The sequence below is a fragment of the Bacillus rossius genome, chromosome 13 (assembly GCF_032445375.1).
Source record: "Bacillus rossius redtenbacheri isolate Brsri chromosome 13, Brsri_v3, whole genome shotgun sequence".
Classification (NCBI taxonomy): Eukaryota; Metazoa; Arthropoda; class Insecta; order Phasmatodea; family Bacillidae; genus Bacillus; species Bacillus rossius.
In genome coordinates this window covers 8129802-8150622 of record NC_086340.1, presented here as the reverse complement: position 1 = coordinate 8150622, position 20821 = coordinate 8129802, and the positions used below count along the sequence as shown (strand labels likewise).

The 20821-nt window shown below is 38.4% G+C and overlaps 1 protein-coding gene across 8 annotated transcripts in view; it reads right to left on the bottom strand.

Annotated features, from left to right (window-relative positions):
• The window catches only part of LOC134538193 (neurabin-1), a 174353-nt gene that overhangs the window by 29146 nt on the left and 124386 nt on the right, over window positions 1-20821 (bottom strand). For 4 of the 8 annotated variants that reach the window (XM_063379270.1, XM_063379275.1, XM_063379271.1 and 1 more), the window contains 7 exons: window positions 11509-11661; window positions 8590-8758; window positions 6049-6201; window positions 3914-4076; window positions 2649-2746; window positions 2365-2532; window positions 792-1061 (listed from right to left, as the gene is read on the bottom strand). In XM_063379270.1, coding sequence (XP_063235340.1) covers window positions 792-1061; window positions 2365-2532; window positions 2649-2746; window positions 3914-4076; window positions 6049-6201; window positions 8590-8758; window positions 11509-11661 — 1174 coding nt within the window. The remainder of the gene's footprint in view (window positions 1-791; window positions 1062-2364; window positions 2533-2648; window positions 2747-3913; window positions 4077-6048; window positions 6202-8589; window positions 8759-11508; window positions 11662-20821) is intronic. The other 4 variants (XM_063379272.1, XM_063379278.1, XM_063379276.1 and 1 more) reach the window with 2 other exon arrangements.

Here is a 20821-nt window from a genome sequence, read left to right as displayed (position 1 = left end):
AACACACTGAGTTGCTTATGTCATTTTCTTCTCATTACTATCAATTAAGGGATTTTCATGTTAAATTATACGTATGGCGTACACATGTTGAATCAAAATTTTTTTTTCCACCAGATATGTACTAAATGTGATTTTCGAGCTGTAAAATGATGTCGGAAAGTAATCGTAATCATTACGGACACCTGCGTGACATTTTTCACCTATCGGATGGTCTTAAGTACATAAATACCTGATGAGGAATTTGAGACGAAACATAAATTGCGGGACAGCTATCATGATAAGTTTAAATGAAAAGCCCTCAAATAATTTGCAATGAAAAATAATGAAATAATTCACATGGTGTGCGCAACAGCCTTAAGAATTCCCCCACCCCCCATCACAGGAAGTTTAAGAAATTTTATATTACCCATTAATAATAAGTTTAAAGTGTTAAGTTACTTTATACAGTTCTAAAAAAATAGGTTTTCTGTGGCAGAAATGCTACATCAGCTGATTCTAACCAGGTCGGCCACACATGCTTTTAATAAAATTTCTCTGACTTTTTCCCAGACTAATGTTTTAAAAAAAAAATTTTTTTTTATCTTTTTCAAAATTTGTTGAAGAGTAATAAAGAAAAGTCCAGCAATCACCATCGCCGTAGTTGGTTACGTTCTCTTGTTCTCCCTCCACTTTATTTCATCTTTTAGCCGTCAGAACCAACTGCAAAAGGAGCCGCGAGCGAGTGGTAAAGCCACCGGACCAGGTGTGCCCCTGCGAACGAGACCGGCTGCGCTAGCGGGGGGGGTTGTTACCTCCTGCAGGAGCGCGCGGATGGCGTCGGCCTCGCCGGGGCCCGGGGACTGCGGCGAGGCGTCGTCCCGCTCGAACACGCTGCCGCCGCCGGCGTCCGGGGGCGAGGCGAGCCCCCCCTCCGAGGAGGAGGAGGAGGAGGAGGAGGAGGCGGTGGGCGAGGTGCCGGAGAGGGGCAGCGTGGCGCTGCTGTCCGGGGACGCCGCCCCCCGGGCCGGCTGCTCCGCCTGCCGGCGCTGCTCCTCTCGCTCCCGGTCCGCCTGCGTCACGCTCTCCCCAACTTTACAACTGCAGCCACACATTACAAAAACAAAGGGGGGGGGGGGGGGAGATTGTCTGTAAAGTCGGTTCACGGACGATTATTTTACGTGATAGCGTCATAAGAAAACATCGATGAAAAGGGGCGACTTAAATACTGCCCCTTGGAAGGGCAGCCCTTCAGGATTTTTCTGACAGTGGTTAGTTTGTAAAGTGACCTAACCTAACCTAACCTAACCTAACCTAACCTAAACTAACCACTGTCAGAAAAATCCTGAAGGGCTGCCCATCCAAGGGGCAACAATTCAGACAACCTTTCAAAAACACTACTGTCAGAAAAATCCTGATGGGCTGCCCTTCCAAGGGGCAACAATTCAGACAACCATTCAAAAACACTACTGTCAGAAAAATCCTGATTCCACGGGGCAACAATTCAGCTCCCCCGATGAAAAAATAAATACCTTTTTAATTTTCAAATATTTATTTACAGTTTTTGCAAAATTTAATTTTAATAATTTGTTTGAAATATAATCACGAACAATTAGTTATAGAAATAAACTGAAATCAAATCAATGTCAACAAACTGTTAATTTGAAATGACAAAATTGGAAAAATAAATCAAATTTTTAAAATTGCTGCTTTTAAAAAGCCCGCCTAAAACCTTTCATCGATTTATAATAAAAATTATAAGACGTTATCACGTCAAAAGTGTGTTGGAGTCCACTGATTCAGTCAAAAACTAAAATCTTTGTTACAAGCTTACACAGGATGCTGAAGCCTTAACGTCTCGTCAGAAGTCAACGACAACTGGATCAACTTTGCAGTGCACTTGGAGAAGAGGAACAAGGGTGGAGGAAACGGTAGTACCCAGGGGAAACCTACTAGCTGAAGACAACATTTACCTACTTCTCGATTGACAGACATCACTTAAACCCAACAGGAATCGAACCTGCATCACGCTATAAGTCGAGTGATCTGACCATATGACGTATACAAGTTTGGTAAGTAAATAATGTTTACTTTTTAAATGTTTGGAAAGCAGATGAACAGTACATATTTAAAAATTTTGTAACCGCCATAAGTTTTAAGTGCATTACTTCGCCATTGCTAATGCGTCACCACACACTCTGGTTTTCTATTGCAGTACAACCTTTTCCTTACATCCCCTTACTTGAACTTTATTTTATTTTACACTATATTTCACAGGAATCGTATAAAGCTACTGAATTTAGCAGCTTACAATATTGATTCCCCTGAGTTTGAGTTAAGTTATGTTACTCGGAATGTGATCGGAACAGGTAACGCTGGCGGACTTACTTGCAACGACTGCTTGATGAGCTGCGCCACTTCGCTGTTCTCCGGGTCCCGCTCCCGGCCAATCAGGAACTTGACGAGGCCACACGTGTTGCGAAGGACCGACGCAGCGTACGCCTGCGTCACCCCGACCAGCGACTTGCCGTCCACCTCGATTATCTGGTCGTTGACCTTCGGGGCAAAACACCCACTCGTCAGGGCCCCCTCTCCCCCCCCCCCCCCCCCTCCCCAACGAAATGACAGCTCGGGTTCGAAAATGGGCGGGCGTGACACACACGCTGACCAACCTGTATTCTGCTGTCCCTGGCCGCAGCTCCTAGGTCCGTGATGGTTTTCACGAAAATGCCGAGCTTCTCCAGGCCCGCGTCGGCACCCACGCCCATTCCTGGTTCGACAAAGTGCAAATGAGTGACTTCAAACAACTGAGCAAAAAAAACAGTTAACAATACTGTAGTTTCCGGCATGCAAGACGACAAAGCACATAAAATGAGTTTTTTTTAATGGTTTTTACAATGGGGAATATTGATTTAAGAATTTTTTTGGACATACGCCATTTGGTTACACTATATGTCATAAGAAACATTAATATTGGACAAAAAAAGATGAATACACAAACACACAGAAAAAAAGGCAAAATCAGCCGATTTCAAAAGTTAAAACGTAGACATCACTGAAAATTCAGCGGAAGGAATATATTAGTCTTGATTAAGCTAGTGCTAGTTAATATGTACCATGGCAACACGCATACGCAAAATCTAGGATAACATGGATACAAATCTAAAACTGTCATGGTCTTTGGTTGGTCCGGAGGTATAATTTTTCGGGGTGACTTTTATTCCAGCTTTTCTTCAGGGCATATTCTTTTGCATCACTTCACGATTCACTCAAACCAGTTAATTGCACCGTTGAGCATAATTTTACTAAGGCTTTTGAAAAAGCTTGGCTCATTTTCTAGGTCCTCAAGAAAAATTTTTCAAAAGTCTTTGCCGGGAATGGCACTTTAGGTTGGCAGTGGTGAAATGGAAAACCTCGGTTAATCAACACTCCACTGTACGTGGAACCGCAAAGAATGTCGGGGGGAGCTGAATTGTTGCCCCTTGGATGGGCAGCACTACAGGATTTCTCTGACAGTGGTTATTTTAGGTTAGGTTAGGTTAGGTTAGGTTAGGTTAGATTAGGTAAGGTTAGGTCACTTTACAAACTAACCACTGTCAGAAAAATCCTGAAGGGCTGCCCATCCAAGGGGCAACAATTCAGACAAGCTTTCAAAAACACCACTGTCAGAAAAATCCTGATGGGCTGCCCTTCCAAGGGGCAAGTTTTCAGGATTATTTAAACTCTTAAAGGAGCATGTTTTCAGAAATTGGATAGGCTGCCCTTCCAGTCTCTGCACAAATAAACCACTGTCAGAATAATCCTGAAGGGCTGCCCTTCCAATGGGCAACAATTCAGTCGCCCCGAATGTCGGGCGGAAGAGCTCCGACCGCATCTAAGAGCCGGGAGAGAGCACGGCCGTGCTTGTCTGCCGGAACGGAACGGCGTCGTGCGTCACCTATGATGCTGAGGCCGAGACCCTCCGGTCCCTTGGTCAGCTCCACGGGGAACACCTCCATCTTCTCGACCCTCTTCTCCAGCTCGTACTCCGCCGAGGCGGCGACGGGGTCCACGTCCTCGTTCCGGCGGTCGTAGTCCGTCACCGAGAACGTGCTGTACACCTGTCGCGACAAGCCACAGGTGCCAACTTTCAGGCCAAAACAACTACTAACATGTGAAGGGTGGTCCGTGAATAAACACCATCAAAAACACTACTGAAACATTTTCCCCCTACTACAGAAAATCTGCACAATTCATAGTTAATCCCCGCCAAAAAATACCCATTTTCTTGAAATGAGCAGAAAAAACTATTGGTTAACGCACAATCAGAAGTAATCGGCGCATAAAAATATGTATCTCAAGAACGAATATCAGGCTTCCATTTTTAAATCCTCACATCTGATACGAAGCTTTATGTGAAACAAATAGCAAATGTTCTGACGAAGTCAAATCGATTATTACAAAGAGCTTCGATTGAATAACTTACAATTAGTCAAGAATTCGCACAGGCCTACCACTAAGCCTATTCTAAAATGTATGTTGTAGCACAAAGTGTGCTCTAATTCGTACAATCTGTAAAATATTTGTTATTTTAAGGCAATCCAGAAGTTTTTATCCAGAGCCGCACATTTTAGTGACTCGAACAGAAATACATTGAAAAATCTTGGCTATTTACGTAACTTTCTACAATTTGTGAGCCAGCAGATATTTATTTAATTCACTTACATACACAAACATTATGGTGGATGAGCCACTCTTTTTAAAAACAAGCAAGGCCCTGCAAGTTCAAATTCATAGAAACTTTGTTTCTTGTCTTTTTTTTTCCTCAAGGGGGTTGTTTGCTTTTTGGTGGTTCCTCCTAGTGAAATAACAAACTTAAAATGTTTACTCTGACGTTTGAGGCAATAAACAGAAAATGAGAAACGAAGAAGTCCGAACTTTAGTGTAACTGCAACAAGCTTTTCCCACACCAAAATGAGCTGGTTCAAAATCCCCAGAAACCCATAAAAGATTTTGACACATACATCCTCCTTACTAGCTGGACCCAGCGACTTGTGTTAGTGTGCCCAGATAACCATCTTAGGAGGTGAAGAAATTTTATTTATTTATTTACTTAATTTGTAAAATGCCTATCAACACTACGAGAATCAAGCGCAGGCAAAACATAGACACAAAGACACAACCAATACAAAAGTATAACACAAAAAATTTACAAAGAACAACTAAATCTTAACAGAGATGATTACAACCAAAAAGTAGTTACAGAGTAAAACAAAAACAGAATAATGGAAACCAATTAAGCAAAATATGATAGGCTACTTAGCTAAATTGCATATTTTGTGTATATAAGCTACAGGTATTGACTAATATATAAATTATGTCAATGTTTATAAGGAGGGTACACAAGGAAGTTAGCAATTGACTATTAAACAGTAATGTCAAATATATAATTGCATTTGAATTAGCGATTTTAACATTTTTGAATAACGAGAGCATCTAATTGAGTGCTACGAACAGAAAGTAGAGTCAAAGATGAATTTAGAAAATTATTAGAATTAATTATTTTTATTATTTTTATTCTACATACTTTCAATTTGATTACCATCAGTAGTCTTTATGTCATTCCAGACGATTGAGCAATTTTCCAGTTTAGTTTCTGATAAGTACAAAAATAAAGTGAAAAGACTGAATCGGAATTAATGGCATAAAAAAATTACCTATATGCAATGTTCGCAGGCTTTCTCGCGGCCATCGTCTGAAGTAGCTAGGCTTCTGGGTTGTAGCCGTGTCCTTGGCGAATAATTCACCCGATGTTTCGGTCGACATTGCAGTCGCCATCATTAAAGAGCAGGATCTGCTCCCTAATGACGTTAAAGAGCAGGATCTGCTCCCTAATGATGGCGACTGCAAATGTCGACCGAAACGTCTGGTGAATTATTCGCCGAGGACACCGGCTACAAACCAAGAAGCCGAGCTACTTCGGAAATTACACGTGCCAGGACGCAGTTTGATCGGTTTGCTTTGAGACGAGGTGCGTTAAGGCTAAATGCGTGTGTGTATTGCAACGACGCCCACGCTGAAGCGCGGACGAACCTTGATGGGCCCCGTGCTGAAGGTCACCCGGCTGCTCTTCTTCACCGCCACCGGGAAGTCCAGGTCGTCCTCCTCCTCCGACTCCGGCAGGCCGGGGACCTCCATCCAGAAGTGGCCATCCTCGAAGTAGTGAACCCCGTTCTCCACCACCACCTGCCCGGCACACACGCGGCGACGGTCCCAAGGTCACGTCCACTCCACCGTCTCACGTTGGGTTGCAGCACACGGCTTGTATCGCGCGCTGTTGCCAGATCTCCAACACATTACCAACAAGTTTAAGAGATGTACTTCTTTGGAATTCTGAGTGAAAGAGAAGCATCCCTAGAGTAATTTATAATATTTTTATACTATCACACTTATATACCTGTAATAAATCTACTCTTTTTAACTTATAACAAGAAAAAAATTCACTTATTACAATTGAAAAGTTTCTTGATGAATAAATTATATATCTTCAATTTCAACTTTGTATGATACCTGGCAACAGCGCACTCAGATTCAGGGACATCACTTACGGCAGTCAGCGTGTGTTGGAAAGAGAGAGAGAGCCCATGGACTTCCACACTGCGATCTAAGAGTGGGACGCCCTGTAGCAACGGCCTCGCCTCGCCTCGTCCGAGGAACATGTCACACGCAGCACTGCCCTGAGACTGCAGCTAGCGATGGCCAATATTGTACCACTTGATCAAGCTGCTATCAAATCAACTAGCGTGAAAAAAATCACGTGACAAAAATTATATGATGCACTCCAATCTAAGAACCTATATATGTGGGTCTACGCAAAATAAACTGAACTGATGTTGTGGGGGGGGGGGGGGGGGGGTGGAGTTTTAGTAGTACCGCATTGTACCGCTAGGAGCATATAAAACTACCATTCCAGAGTCAGTAAGCCACACTTTGTCACTAAAGAAGGTTCATTTGACCTATGTGAATTTTTTAGTGACAGTTGTTTTGGGTGCATGTTGTTTGCATGTAGTTTTTTGCAATGGCTGAATCTCGTGAACAGCGCGTGGCCGTGAAGTTTTGCGTCTTGCTCGAAAAAAACTGGCATGGAAACTCTTGAAATTTCACAAACAGCCTGCAAGAATGATGCTATTGGGAAATCTCAAGTTTTTTGAGTGGTTGCCCTGTTTCGAAAGAGATGAAATGTCAATAATTGACGACAAACCTCACTGGGGCTTCTTTCTTCCACGGCACGAACCGTGAAAATGTCGAAAAATTCACAAAATCGTCCTAGAAACCAATGACAGACCACTGAATGAGTTGTGAAGCTGTCTGAAGTGACTTGGAGTTGAGTTCAGAGAATTTTAATGGAAGATTTGGGGATGGGAATTAAATTATATCTGTTGAAAGTATTTGTGGCAGAACAAAAATTCTAGGGAGATATCGAGTACAATTTTAGAAATAGCCCTTAGATAAAAGTAATGAAAAAAATGAAAAATAAAAAAACAATTCAACATTGTGTGTAAGACTGAGACTTAAATACAAGCATCTGTTGGAATGACTGTCGGTAGTCTGCTCGGGAATGTTCACATCAGCTAGGACGGAACACGATCTGTGCGATTACTAGTTTTTGATGCATAGTGAATAGAAAATCAAATGTTTAAAATATTCATGATGTCAAATTCAATTGTTAATATTGTTCTCTGCGAAGCTGTATTACAATTATTTTATAAAATACAGAATTCAAGTGAAAAAAATAATCATTTTTACATTTGTAATGTTTAAACTGATTAAGTGATTAACCCATTGGGTCATATATGTATATCAGTATTGAATTAAAATTATAAAATAACCATGCACAATATTAATATTGAGCATTCATACAAGCTAACGGAGTGCCTTATTATGATTTCTTTTACTAACAAACTTTGTTAGCAACACATTTACAACAAAAAAAAATTTGTTGTCTGTAAAGTTGGTTTACGGACGATAGTTTAACGTGACAACGTCATAAAAAAAAAATTGATGAAATGATTGCATACTTTTATGAATAAAAATGAATAATTTTTTATTGAATTATCACTATTTAATTGATAAGCTACAATTTAATTGATAAATTTACTTCTATTTGCACTCATTAATTCAAATATGTATCACTTTAACGAAGAGATTATTTCAACTATAACTTTTATACATGTTTGCTATTTAACTTCTTCCAATCTGTGTTATTCTGTTAAGGACAGGACGATGATGGGAAAAGTAGGAAACTAATGGGAGTGTTTCAAGTTTAATGTGCCTCGGAAAAAGTCAAATCGATGGTTGTTCCAATCAGAGTGGGAGAGAGATGGATACGGCGCAAGCATACAATGAGCGTAACGGGACAATGTGCGTAACGGGACACTTTTTCGTGCGTGCAGCCGGGCGTTCGTCGATTTATCGGACGTTGTCACGCCAAAAATGTTAAAAATGTTTTTCACGAGTGAATCTCGGTATTCGCAAAGAAACGCGAAGCTTGAAACGGAACGCATGGCGCAGGCCGGTCGGGCGTCGGTAGAGAGCTCCGGCGCGGGACGGGAGGGGGGGACTCGGGGGGCTCACCACTCGGCCCGGCTGCGGCGTGGCGTCGTCCCGCCGGCAGTCGGGGTCGGGCTCCCCGTCGTTGAGGCTGCTGACGGACCCCAGCAGGCCAAACTCGGAGCCCGAGCGCGAGCAGGCGTGGCTGGAGGTCAGCGAGTCCTCCATCGTGACGCTGAGCTCGCTGCGGGACCTGCGGGCACGGCACGGCGTCGACGCGGGCACGGCAACACTCCCCCCCACACACACACACACGACCGGCCGGGCTCCCCTCCCCTCCCCTCCGGCACTTACAGCGACCCTGCCGTGCGAGCTCGGAGACAGACTGCGTGGGAAGACACGATAACTAGAGACCGGAAAAATTTGCGGATTCCTTTCACGATAGGCTGAAATTTCAAACACATATACCTTTAAGCTGCTCTTGTCATTGGCTCACTGCTCATCCGGACGACTCTGGGCCAATGGTAGATACTCAATCAGAGAAGTGTCGTATCACAGGCAAACCAGTTGAGATGACTCACAAATCAGCAGCCAATCAACAGGCGTTATTTTCCCAAGTATACTGAGGACTGTGTAGTCTATCCTGAAGGTCATCGAAAACGCGAATTTTTCCGGTCCCTAACGATAACGTATCCCGACATGTATAGTTTCGTTCGATTAGTCTACATTTAATGCCGGTCAGCACACGTGTGACTGAAAGTATGTCTTCCGTCTTTCATACTAACTCTACATGTGTTTTTCACGTAAATTAATAACATTAATTTATGTGTATTTATGACGTGTTTTATTTAAAGCATCAAACAATTGACTTAAGAACAAAGCATATATATTGATGGCTTAGAATGAAAACCTCGTATCTCAATTTTTGGACGAAAATACATTTTTTTTATGTTTTTGGCTGGAAAACCTCGTATCTCACAAAATGTTTGGCTGAAAGTAATGAAATGTGCATCTTACTGCTTTCTATCGGGAAATCACATAAAAGAATTGTACTACCAATAATTGAGGGGGAAGAAAGAAATGGTTTTTTGTCTCTGCTGTAAAATTTGCATTTTATGAGATACAAGGTTTTCATTCTAAGCCATCGATATATAAAATGACAGGTCAAACCACATCGAAATATCTAATTTGAAAGAACGGGGGAAAATGAAATTATTTTTTTGTAAACTAAAATTATCTCTAGTTCACAAATAAATAAAATTCACGGGGAAAAAATACGTAAATATTTAATAATTTATTAACGCAACCACCAATATCCAAAATGATGCAGCTATTAAGCCTTTCTAAAATGAGCAAAGTTTTGTTAAGTATTAGTCTTCAAAAGCATCAATGCAAGCAAGCAGATTAGCTTCACTTAGATAAATAATGTTGTAAAATTTGTCATTTACGTACAGTTAAGCTCCTTTAAGAAGCATGTACTAGCAAAATTGTAAAATTAATATTTAATTACTATCATATTTTTTGAAAGTTGAAGAAAATTCAGAATAGTCTGAATAACAACCAATGTACAATTCTATCCAGAACTGCTAAGATGCTTTTGGGTGTTAAGGGTGTTAAACACCTATTCATTATGATATACAGATGCAAAGTTGAATTACCCTGATAATCAAGTCTGTTCAAATGGTCTGAGCGCGTTTGTTTAACACATGTCACCAACATGTTTACAACAGTCAGGTATCGTCTTTTATCTGTCTCGATACAGGTCACCTACCCAAGTTTGAATTACAAATGAATGCACAACAATTACGGTAAACAATTTAGGCTGAGGCTACTTCATGAACTACACTTCCTGGGCCTTGTATGTGTTCACACACATGCTCATACACATACCTGAGGTGAAACACACATCCATCCACATATGCATACATAGTCATACCTCATACTCACATTCATACTGGCATGATTAATGCACACCATAGTGTATTCATACATGCATGCATCAATGCACACCAACATGCATCCACATTCATACATACATCAATGCACACCAACATGCATATATTCATACCTTTGTGCACCAATGCACAACATATATGCATGCACATTTATACCTGCATGCATCAATGCACATCAACATCCATGCATACATGCATGCATGCATGTATAAATGCTCACTATCATGCATATATTCATACTTTCATACACAGAAATCAAAAAATGAATGCATCAATGCACATTTTCTTTCATTCATCCCAATTTGCCTACTTCACACTACACTTATCATGAATATATGCATAGCGATTCACAAAGGTATTTATATATTATGTGCATAATAAATAAAACCATTAAAAATATGGCACAATATTCAGAGCACTGAAAAAACTCATAAATAGATATACCTTCAGTTTCTTAAGACAACCAAATGTTATGCACAATATTAGTTTCAAATTTCATATACACTAAACATACTCCATTATCGTTATATTATTTATGGATAAAAATTACTGTCTGTAGAAGTGTTCCTAAAGAATTCTAACACAATAATGTTTGCAGGCTTTCACGGCCATTGTCCGAAGTAGCTTGGCTTCTGGGTTGTAGCCAGTCCTTGGCGAATAATTCACCGACGTTTCGGTCGACATTGCAGTCGCCATCATCAGGGAGCAGTTACCTACAGTAGGTGATGATGGTGACTGCAATGTCAACTGAAACGTCGGTGAATTATTCGCCAAAGGACACGGCTACAACCCAGAAGCCAAGCTAATTCTAACCCAATTTTGTCAGAATCGTTTTGAATGTGCATGTAATTAAAAATAGCTATGGTCTACATGGATTATTTGATCTGGATCATTCTGGTGGTTGTGTGAACAGATTTAAAGATTGTATTGGGGACCGAGAATCTCGCCACATTCAGCCAACGACAGTACAAGCGGCATTCTCTGTGCGGTTCACACAAGCTCCAGCCCAGTCAATCAACTGCCGAAGAAAGACGTCTCGCTCCTCTACCTGTAGTCCAGCGTGGATTCTTGCAGTAAAGAGTCACTAGTGCACGAGAGGACGTCGGCTAACCAATCAGGATCCTCGTGCTCTTTGTCATCGGTCGGCGAGAGCAATCGCGTCACTTCGTGCGCCTCTTCGTCTGACAGAAGAGATTCCTGTCTGCATGCAACCACATATAGCGCACAAGTAAGCATTGCGGTTAACAGCTAATATATATATATATATATATATATATATATATATATGCATGTGCTAGAAAAAAATAAATTAAAAAATAATGCAAATTTTATTTACACTGGGGCAGTGCCAAGCATGCGACAGCCAGAGTGATGTTAACAGATGTGCAAACAGACAAGAGACAGCGTTAATGCACCGAAATAATATAAAATATAAATACAGTAAACTCCCTATTATCCGCGCATGCTACGAAGTAATACAGCACATATGTAAATCTGTATTTTATTACAAGTGAGCAAATTTGAACTCTACTGACGAGTGTATTGTGTGCAGTACACAGTAAAACGCCACAGGCCTTCTCGAAACTCACGCAGTGTCTAATGAAGTCTCCGAGTACGTGCAGTACTGTATCCTACCTTGTTACAAAGCAAGTACCGAGCACTTTTATGTTTACATTACTGAAATGTATGATAATTATGTATTTAGTAAAATACTATAATTTTAGCATCATTTAAAATTTTTTTACTGTTAATTGTAACTTTTACTGTACACAAATTTTTAGCCTTTTAAGTTGAAATTAATGTTTCCTTTTTTGTTTTCCATTTTCGGCTCTTTTGCGGATTATCCGCGATTTTCACTATCTGCGGTGGCCCTGCCACTTAATTTCGCGGATAATCGGGAGTGTACTGTACACAACTCAAAAAAAAAATATTTTGCACCGCCCAGTTATCTCGCAGACATGGCAATGCAGATTTCCAGATTTCTGGCTTGGTTTTGGTTAGGTTTGTGGAGTAAAGTGAGTATTCTGATGTCTAATATTTACTTTCGTTCACTTTTTGCAGTTTAATGTTGGTCACATGCATAAGCGTACACAGAATTTAATTTCCGGGATGGGGGGGGGAGGGGGGGGGGATAAGAACCCTTTTGCACAGTTTGCTTTCAAATTATTTCCTTTTTTTGGTGGAAATGGTAGATTTTTATGATTTCGGGGGAGGTGGGATGTATCCATTCCTTACCTGCGCATGCCCTTCGCAACATGCCTGCTCAAAAATCCAGGTGGTGCAAAACTTTTTTTGAGTGGTGTGTATAAAAAAATATATGTACACCTAAAAGTCAAGGTTATGCTACTGAAATAATTTTTTTTTTTTTCCAAAAATTAACATGAATGCCATAGTATGAGCCAATTTTATTTCTAAACTCAAAGCTCCAAGCAGCAGGTGTGTGATTATTCCCAGCCACAGGAACGTTTCTCCACTCGCACTGACGGCAGAGTTAAATTTGCTTCATCTATGCAAATTCCAAATTGTTATGGTAAGCAAAAACTTGCAGTATCACCACATCATTAGTAAAAGCTTCATATGTTAAGTGATTATTACTTAAATATATATGCATTGGTAGTAATAAATAACATGTAGGTACCTGGTAATGTAGGGTACTCAACTTATTACAAAACTCATACAGAGACCAGAATGTGGTGACTTAAAAATTAAGTTTTATTATGAAAATAATAAAGGTGAAAGTTTTTTTTAAAACTGACCTATGTAAAAAAAAAGTACCTATTTAGAAGTACATAATGTGTTAAAATCATCCATTCAAATAGAAACTAATTTGGTTTCATCATAATTTTCATTCACCTGTTGGCAAAAATTGTCACACTTATTTTGACACCACCAGCAAGCTCTGATAAGTGCATTTAACTGCCAATAAAGCGCAGTAATGCCAAGGTCGACAGTCGGAACACAACTTGGAAAAATCTGAATGCGAGAGACTCGATTGGTGCCGTTTGGATAATGTGCCAAACCATAGGATGCAGGGTTAATAACCTTGCACTGCATTTGGCCCAGCACACAGTTAAAACAATAACAACATTTTAAGTAATTAAAGGCTATTGTTTGGATGCGTACAGTTGTAAATGCTCATTGAGTTTCAGTCTGTCTGCCTGTCTCTTTCTCTCTCTATACACACAAATATATATGTATGTATATAGAAGTGGAGAGTGGCAATCCTGCATGAGTAGGGCATTCGTGTGGCCACCATCTTTAGTTGTTGCAACATGCCATCGTATGCCTTTTCAAAGGTGAGACAAGTTGCGTCATTCACAGTGATATTTTGTTGTAGCGATGTAATCACTTTTGTTGACAGTTCATGTTTTAATTTTCTTGCCACTGATTAAACAACTATCTTTCTTCAGTGCTGCTACAGAGATGCATGTCAGCTCCCAACTGAAGAGTGCTCTGTTAGACAGAAATATCCTTCAGCTCTTTTGGCATTATTCACTGCCTCATCTCGTAACTGTACATGATTCTGTGAAGTGATGGAATGTAGATAAATTTTCCTGGAGCCTAGAATCATATTTGTAGAATTTTTTCCCTTGCTATTTAAATTTGAAAATAACTGAATTTTTCTGAGAGTATTGTAATGAAAAACTTGTTTTTGTTCTGTTTTTTTTCTCAGCTGATATACGTACATAACTTTATTATGAACTGAATTTTTCCTGAACTTTAACAATTACCAGTAGGACCTTATAACATTGTTTTATGTATTTCAACTGTTTGAAGTATCTTGTATTACATCCCATTAGGTGAGGCTTTTTTTCAGTCAGGGTTTAAAAGTCTATCAATAGCGCCAGAGCGCTTGAAGCCGTTTTATTTCTGCAACCTCGACCCAACACTTCAACAAGCGCTCGCCAGAGTCCCGCCGCCCCTTAGCGGGAGGAGTAACAGCCATTGGCGAGTTTCCAAAACGACGGCACGCCACCCAGCCACACCACGGTTTAGCTGACCGTAACAGCTTGCACACAATGCCGGGTTTGCACTCTCTTCGTTATGCCGATTTCCCTGATTTCCCTGTCCCGTCTAATGTTTTTCCCCTTTATCATCAGCCCATCTGGTTTTGGCAAGATAACAGATGTATTACAATACACAGTTTGCAACTTTATTTCTAAATTTATTTCTTTCTTTCTTTCTTTTATGTAACCAACACCACTTGTCCAAAATATAAAACTAATATATTTGTTTTAGCCAAATTCAATATTTTACTGTGGTTTTAAATTAATACACAATTCTTTATGTTCTTAAAAGTTTAATTATTACAAGTGTTATTGATAGAGACAAGATTTTATGGTTTTATTTTCAAGCCAATTTCATTTTTAAAATAAGAGATTTTTCTGTGATACCTTTTTAATTATTTTATGAAATATGTTTATTAAAAAAGACAAGACTATTATGAACAAATATGATACTAATTTCTCTAAAACAGTGTCATTTTGACTAACACATGATGCATTTTTTCAAGATAACAATTTGTCATAAGCACATCCGACTTTTCAGAACAAATAAAAAAAATAAATCCGTAAAGTACTGCTGTGTTTCAAAAATGTTCTAAGGTCGCAATGAAAAAAATGAGTAACTAATAACAGTTGCAGGATTGAAAAAAAAAAAAGTAAACTATTCCCAATTATTTTTTATTAAATTGTTGTACAAACATCATGCTAAATGAACTACTTACATTGAATTTAATATTTAAAAGATCAGGTAGGTATTTGTCATTAGAGTTGAGTTTTGATTGAAAATGCTGTTAAGTTTCATGATTTTTAATTGCATTTGGGTGCTTTGTGATGTATTAATTTGCATTTCAGTGATTCATGGTGCAAGGACATGCTTTCCGGTGTTATTTAAAGTTTTACCGCAATTCCTAGTTATGGATCCTTAATGGTTCATGAATTTATGATTAAAATACTTATAAATTTTAAGACATTACGATACTACACGGTATGTGAAATTGCTGATAGCCAATGTTTCGTAACCAAGATTTTGTCGATTTCTCTGTGTTTTTCCAGGTTTTCAAGACGTGTAAATTCCCCGAGTTTCCGCCGTCTGCAGGAACCCTGGCGATGTTTCCAGCCAGACGGATGGGCAGGGACGGGCAATACTGCAGACTCTACATTCACCCGATATCGCCCCGCTCACTGTTTTTTTTTTTTTTTTTGTGGGCATTTTACTTTATGTAAAAGAATTCAAATTCTCGTTATTAAGAATTCAACCGAGATGCATGATAAAATTGCTAAGCTAAAACCGTCGAGAAATTTTTTAATTAACCATTGCGAACTTTTATAAGATTTTATTGACTTCTCTAGAAATATTGTTTAAAGAGCTTAATAACTCAGTTATCTCTTTGCGGAAGACAGAGGTGCATTTGCTTTAAGTGTCAAGTGCTTTAACACCCCAAATGATAGAAATGGTGCTGAATAGAAATTTTATGTTGATTAAAAGTACATAGAAACCTAAAAGTAGTTTTTTTTTTTTTTTTTTGGAAATATTTAATTTCCATCAGAATTTAAACTCCTCAGAAACAGATTCATATTTAAAGCAGTTTGTCTATTTAAAAAAAAAAAATTGTGTTACATGTTTTTATTGTTTACTATACACCGTTTTTATATTTTGCCATTAAATTTGTGAGTGTAGAGCATCTACGTCTTGTGTTTGTGATTGATAAAGTACACAAAGAGGGAAGAATTAACACTGGCCAATCTAAATATTGTTTTATTGTCTGTAGTAAATAGTTCTGTAGTTTTTTTTTTTTTAATTTTAATGATACGTATTACATTGTATTGTATTATTCAATGTGAATGACACTGTTTAAGAGTTCTCCATATTTAGTCATACCAACAAATTATTTGCAGACTTATATCATGTCATTTCTTTATGTGAGAAACTGAATTATTTCATTAAAATCTGTCTTAAGCTATTTTGAATCTGTGGAAATTTAAGAACTATGTCAGTAAGAATTAGTTAATACAAGGATAGTTTTGTTCGGAGTAAAAAATAATATTTGTACAGAAATAAAAAATAATTAAAAGACTACATAGCCAATTTTTTTACTTTTTTTTAAGTTTTAAATAAGAGAAATTAAAATATGTGATTAGGTCATTTCATAGACAGTTGATTTAAAATAAGTTTCTACTTTGAAAAAACACAAAAAATTCTCCATCTGATGTTTTACGCATCAGTTTAATCATTTAAAGACATTGAAAATGGCCACAATCACTGAGTATGTCGTGAATTTAGAACTTACCTGAATGCAACTTTAAAGGATACAAATTTTGTAGTTTAAAAAAAAAAAAAAACTTTGGGAGGATATTTTGTAGACTCTCTTTGCTAGTATTCTCTGCTGGGAAGTTGAAGGAAATTAAAAATTCTGATATTTTTTTTTTTTAATTTCAGCATCATAAACATGTGAGTAATTACCGAGAGTTGTGAATTATGTAAGTTGGCAGGCTTGACTAGGTCACGGCCTAAGTCACAGCTGTTGCCTGCTGGGTCTTCAGAGGCGATCCTTCAGGATTTCTCTTCATGCAGTGACAGATGCTATGCGAGAGCATGCCTCGGCAATTAGATGCATGGCAGATAATTCGGTAACACACATTTGTAACATTTTTGTCATTTCTATATGGAAGATCATGACAGACAACCAGCCCAAAAGATCTGTCACACCCTAATTACTAAATCCTGGTGGTAAAATTCCTGACAGGATTGTATCATACACCAAGAGTAGTAGAATTTTGTGTGGATTTGTAGGATGGGCTTATCAAATTATAATGTGTGATGCATTCAATTTTTGAACGTAAAATAAATTTGTCACAGTTTAAGTTTCCTTGTATGTATAATCGATCAAATTAATTCTTTTGTGTCACCACTTAATGATAAGCTAAGCCACAAATGAGAAACTTTATTGATATTGAATACGTCTTCATATGTTCAAGCCATGCAGTGTGGCTTGGTAGCACCGACTTAAAATCAAATAATTACATTTTTCTAGAAGAAAAATGAAAACAAAAATTATGAATACAAATTCTATAAAACAAAACAATGCTTAGCTGAAAGATCTTCTCAGGTTAGACACACACTCATTATCAGATACAGAAATTTCATTATACAAACCATAAAGTACATCACCTCAAATTGCCCATGTATACAATTTTTTTTTTAAATAATGAAAATTCACCAAAAGAGTTTTTTTACTTGCTATGCACGTTGAAAGATCACGAAATTTTCGGATCTCTACATACAACACTGAAATAAAAGTTAATACACCATATAGCACTGAAATGTAACTAAAATCAATAAATGATCCATTATTTTAATAAAACTTACATCTCAAAAACGTTATCTTTTAAAATACAGAACTCACTAGACTTTTGAACCTGAATCGGACCAAAAAGGTAATAAACAATTAACTTGACCATGTTCGTTTGATCTTGAACCTCTTATTTCCTATTTTTAACTTTACTGACATCAAAAATATTTTTCATTTTCTTTGTAAAAGTGTATTAAAATTCATCAGTCACACACTATTGGCGCAATAAGTGTTAGGAAACAGTTTGGTGGCATATTATTTTAATTATTATGACATCTTCATACACAAACAGATGTTGTTAACAAAAATAAAAACAATAACACCATAATCCGCTGTTTTAAAAATTAACTGTTTTAAAAATAAAATCATAAAATCTTGTCTCTGTGTATTAGTGATAGGCGTCCACATATGCTCAGGTCCGCATCTACAGTCTAACCAACTTCAGATGCAAGTTTACCGAGAGGTTAAAACCCTCATTCCACTTCTGACAGCTTACAAGCTTCAAACACAGCACATTTCATCACGCAAAAGATCAACTAATGCATTTATTGCAAGTTTCCAAAATGCAGGTACAAACAAAATTGTTAACCAGTGTAAAATAACTCACAATAGTTTTTTTTTATTATTTAAAAAAAATTTTCACCAACAGAGTAGTGAAAATGTCAGCATAGAAACTTTACTAATATAAACAAAAAGTACCAAATAAAGCTATACAGACATGGTCTCACTAAGAATTTGAATCCATTGCCTTAAGCATCGTAAGTACAAACAACTCACACTAAATATTCCAGTAATAACTTGTCTGTCACTCAACACATCACGCCTCCACGTCGTAATGAGTGGTCTCTGGTTCCACCCAGAAGCACTGGAGCGCGTAGCAACGACGCGGGCAACGCAAGGCAAGCACGCTGGCTCCGCCCTCGTCGTCCGGCACACCAGTCGACTAAGGCCAGCAAGGGACGTACCGCGGCCAGCAGGCCAATCAGGACGTCTCGCGGACCACCGCGAAGCGCTGCCCCGGGCTTTGTGAATCTTCCTGAGGCACACAACTGCTCTGTATTGTCCCCCGGCTGCTGTTTCAGACGGGCTCCCCAACTCTGACGCACACGCTTCGTAGTACAGTTGGGACGATACATGAATTTCGATGCTCAGAAGTCAACAATGTTTTCAGCTGGAAACAAATTATATTTTTGATATTTGATACTTTTTGTTAAATAAACATTGTAGTTTATTGAGTTAAAATTGTTTAATTAATGAATAAAATATTTGTATTCCCTAAAAAAAATTGAAAAAAGATATTTCATTAAAAATAATTTCAAAGTAGGTACAGATTACTAACATAATTGTAGAGTGCATATTAAATGTAAAATTGAATAAAAAAAAGTTAATCATTTTTAAAAGTTCCACGACAACAATGACACATTTTCGTAGAGAAAACAAGTATGTGGAATATTTCCGGATTAAGCCAACTCCTCTTCTCCTCTTTTTGTCATCAAACAAGTTTAGCCGTGATAAACAGACATTCAGACCTAAAACTAGCCGGTGAAGCACTTGGATGATGTACATTAGGAAACGCATGTTGGATTTCCCAGCAGAGTTAAGTACCAGAGGTTTGGACTCGTTGCTATCAATCTGACGTGCTAATAGTTGCTATTGGAGGTCGCTCCTCTGTTTCACAGGGTTTTCCCTGTCGCCTCTCAGGTGGCCTTCGGTTCGACAGGTGATGTCGCTTTGAAACCACGTCTCCTCTGTCGTTTATTGACCGCCGAGCGGTAATCGTTCACCCGCAAAGTGTTTTCAGTCTTGATCCACTGCAAAGCCGAACCACCAGCGGATTGTTCCGCCCAGCCGCGATCTCCAGGAAGATCTTCTCGAAGCCGTAACGGGCTATGGCACCAGCACGCAGTCCCGGGTGGTCCTGGCACTGCGGCGGACACTCGGCGAAACCTCATTGGCTGACCATCCACCTCCTCATTCGCTGTCGCAGCTCAAGCACTCCACTCGGGCTTAGCACTGCTAGAATTAACAAGTCAACCAGTAGTTCTAGTTCACCCCCGACCGAGACCTTAATATTATATATGATAACATATATCTGAGTTTAAACGTATAAAGGTTTAAGAAGATGACTGGATTTTAATTTTTATAGTCTACTAGATGACCCGGTGAACTGCGTACCACCTAAAATTAATTTTATTGTAACTCTTCATTTGCGATTATCAATCCTTATCAACCTTCCCACTCTTATTCATTGAGGTCGAGATGTTCTGTTTTTAGTGTAGGCAAGTACCGACCGAAACAAAGTATCTACTGACTTATTATCAGAACAAACCAAGGAAACATTCTGAAGTAAAATACCAACCTAAAAACCAGAGACAAGATTGTATGGTTTTGTTTCTAGTTCAATTTTGTTTTTAAAACAAAGTATGCCGATGTTATTGTTTTAACATTTATAAATAATGTTTTGTAATACTTACTCCACCAAAGTATGCTACTTTTTTTATGATAAAATAATTTTTAGTAAAATTGGTCTAAAATTAATACATTCCAGAACATTTTACAAAAATTGGTGAGCATCCATGGTTTAGAACTGATTCAATAAGAGATGCACAATAAAACAAATTTAAATAATATTTCTTATTTATGCAATTTAATAGAATTTTTATCCGCAAATAATGACATTCCTTTGATTCCTTGAATTTCTGTGTATTGTCATGCCTTGTGGTGCTATTGCAGTTATAATGCAATTCACAATTTAATCTTGTCCCTAGTAATAACTAATAACTAATATTAACAATGCAATCGACAACCTACTGACAAAACAATACAAAACGTAGATAATTGTGACAAATTTTTAAGTTAACGCAAAAATTACATTCTTTCAGGGGAAGTACGTATAATTCAGGTATTATTAATTTCTTGTTATTTTCTTTAGTTCATTTTGAGGCATGCAGTAACATGACCTCCATGGACATGTTTGGATTTCAAGTCAGAAAATTAAAGTTTTGTG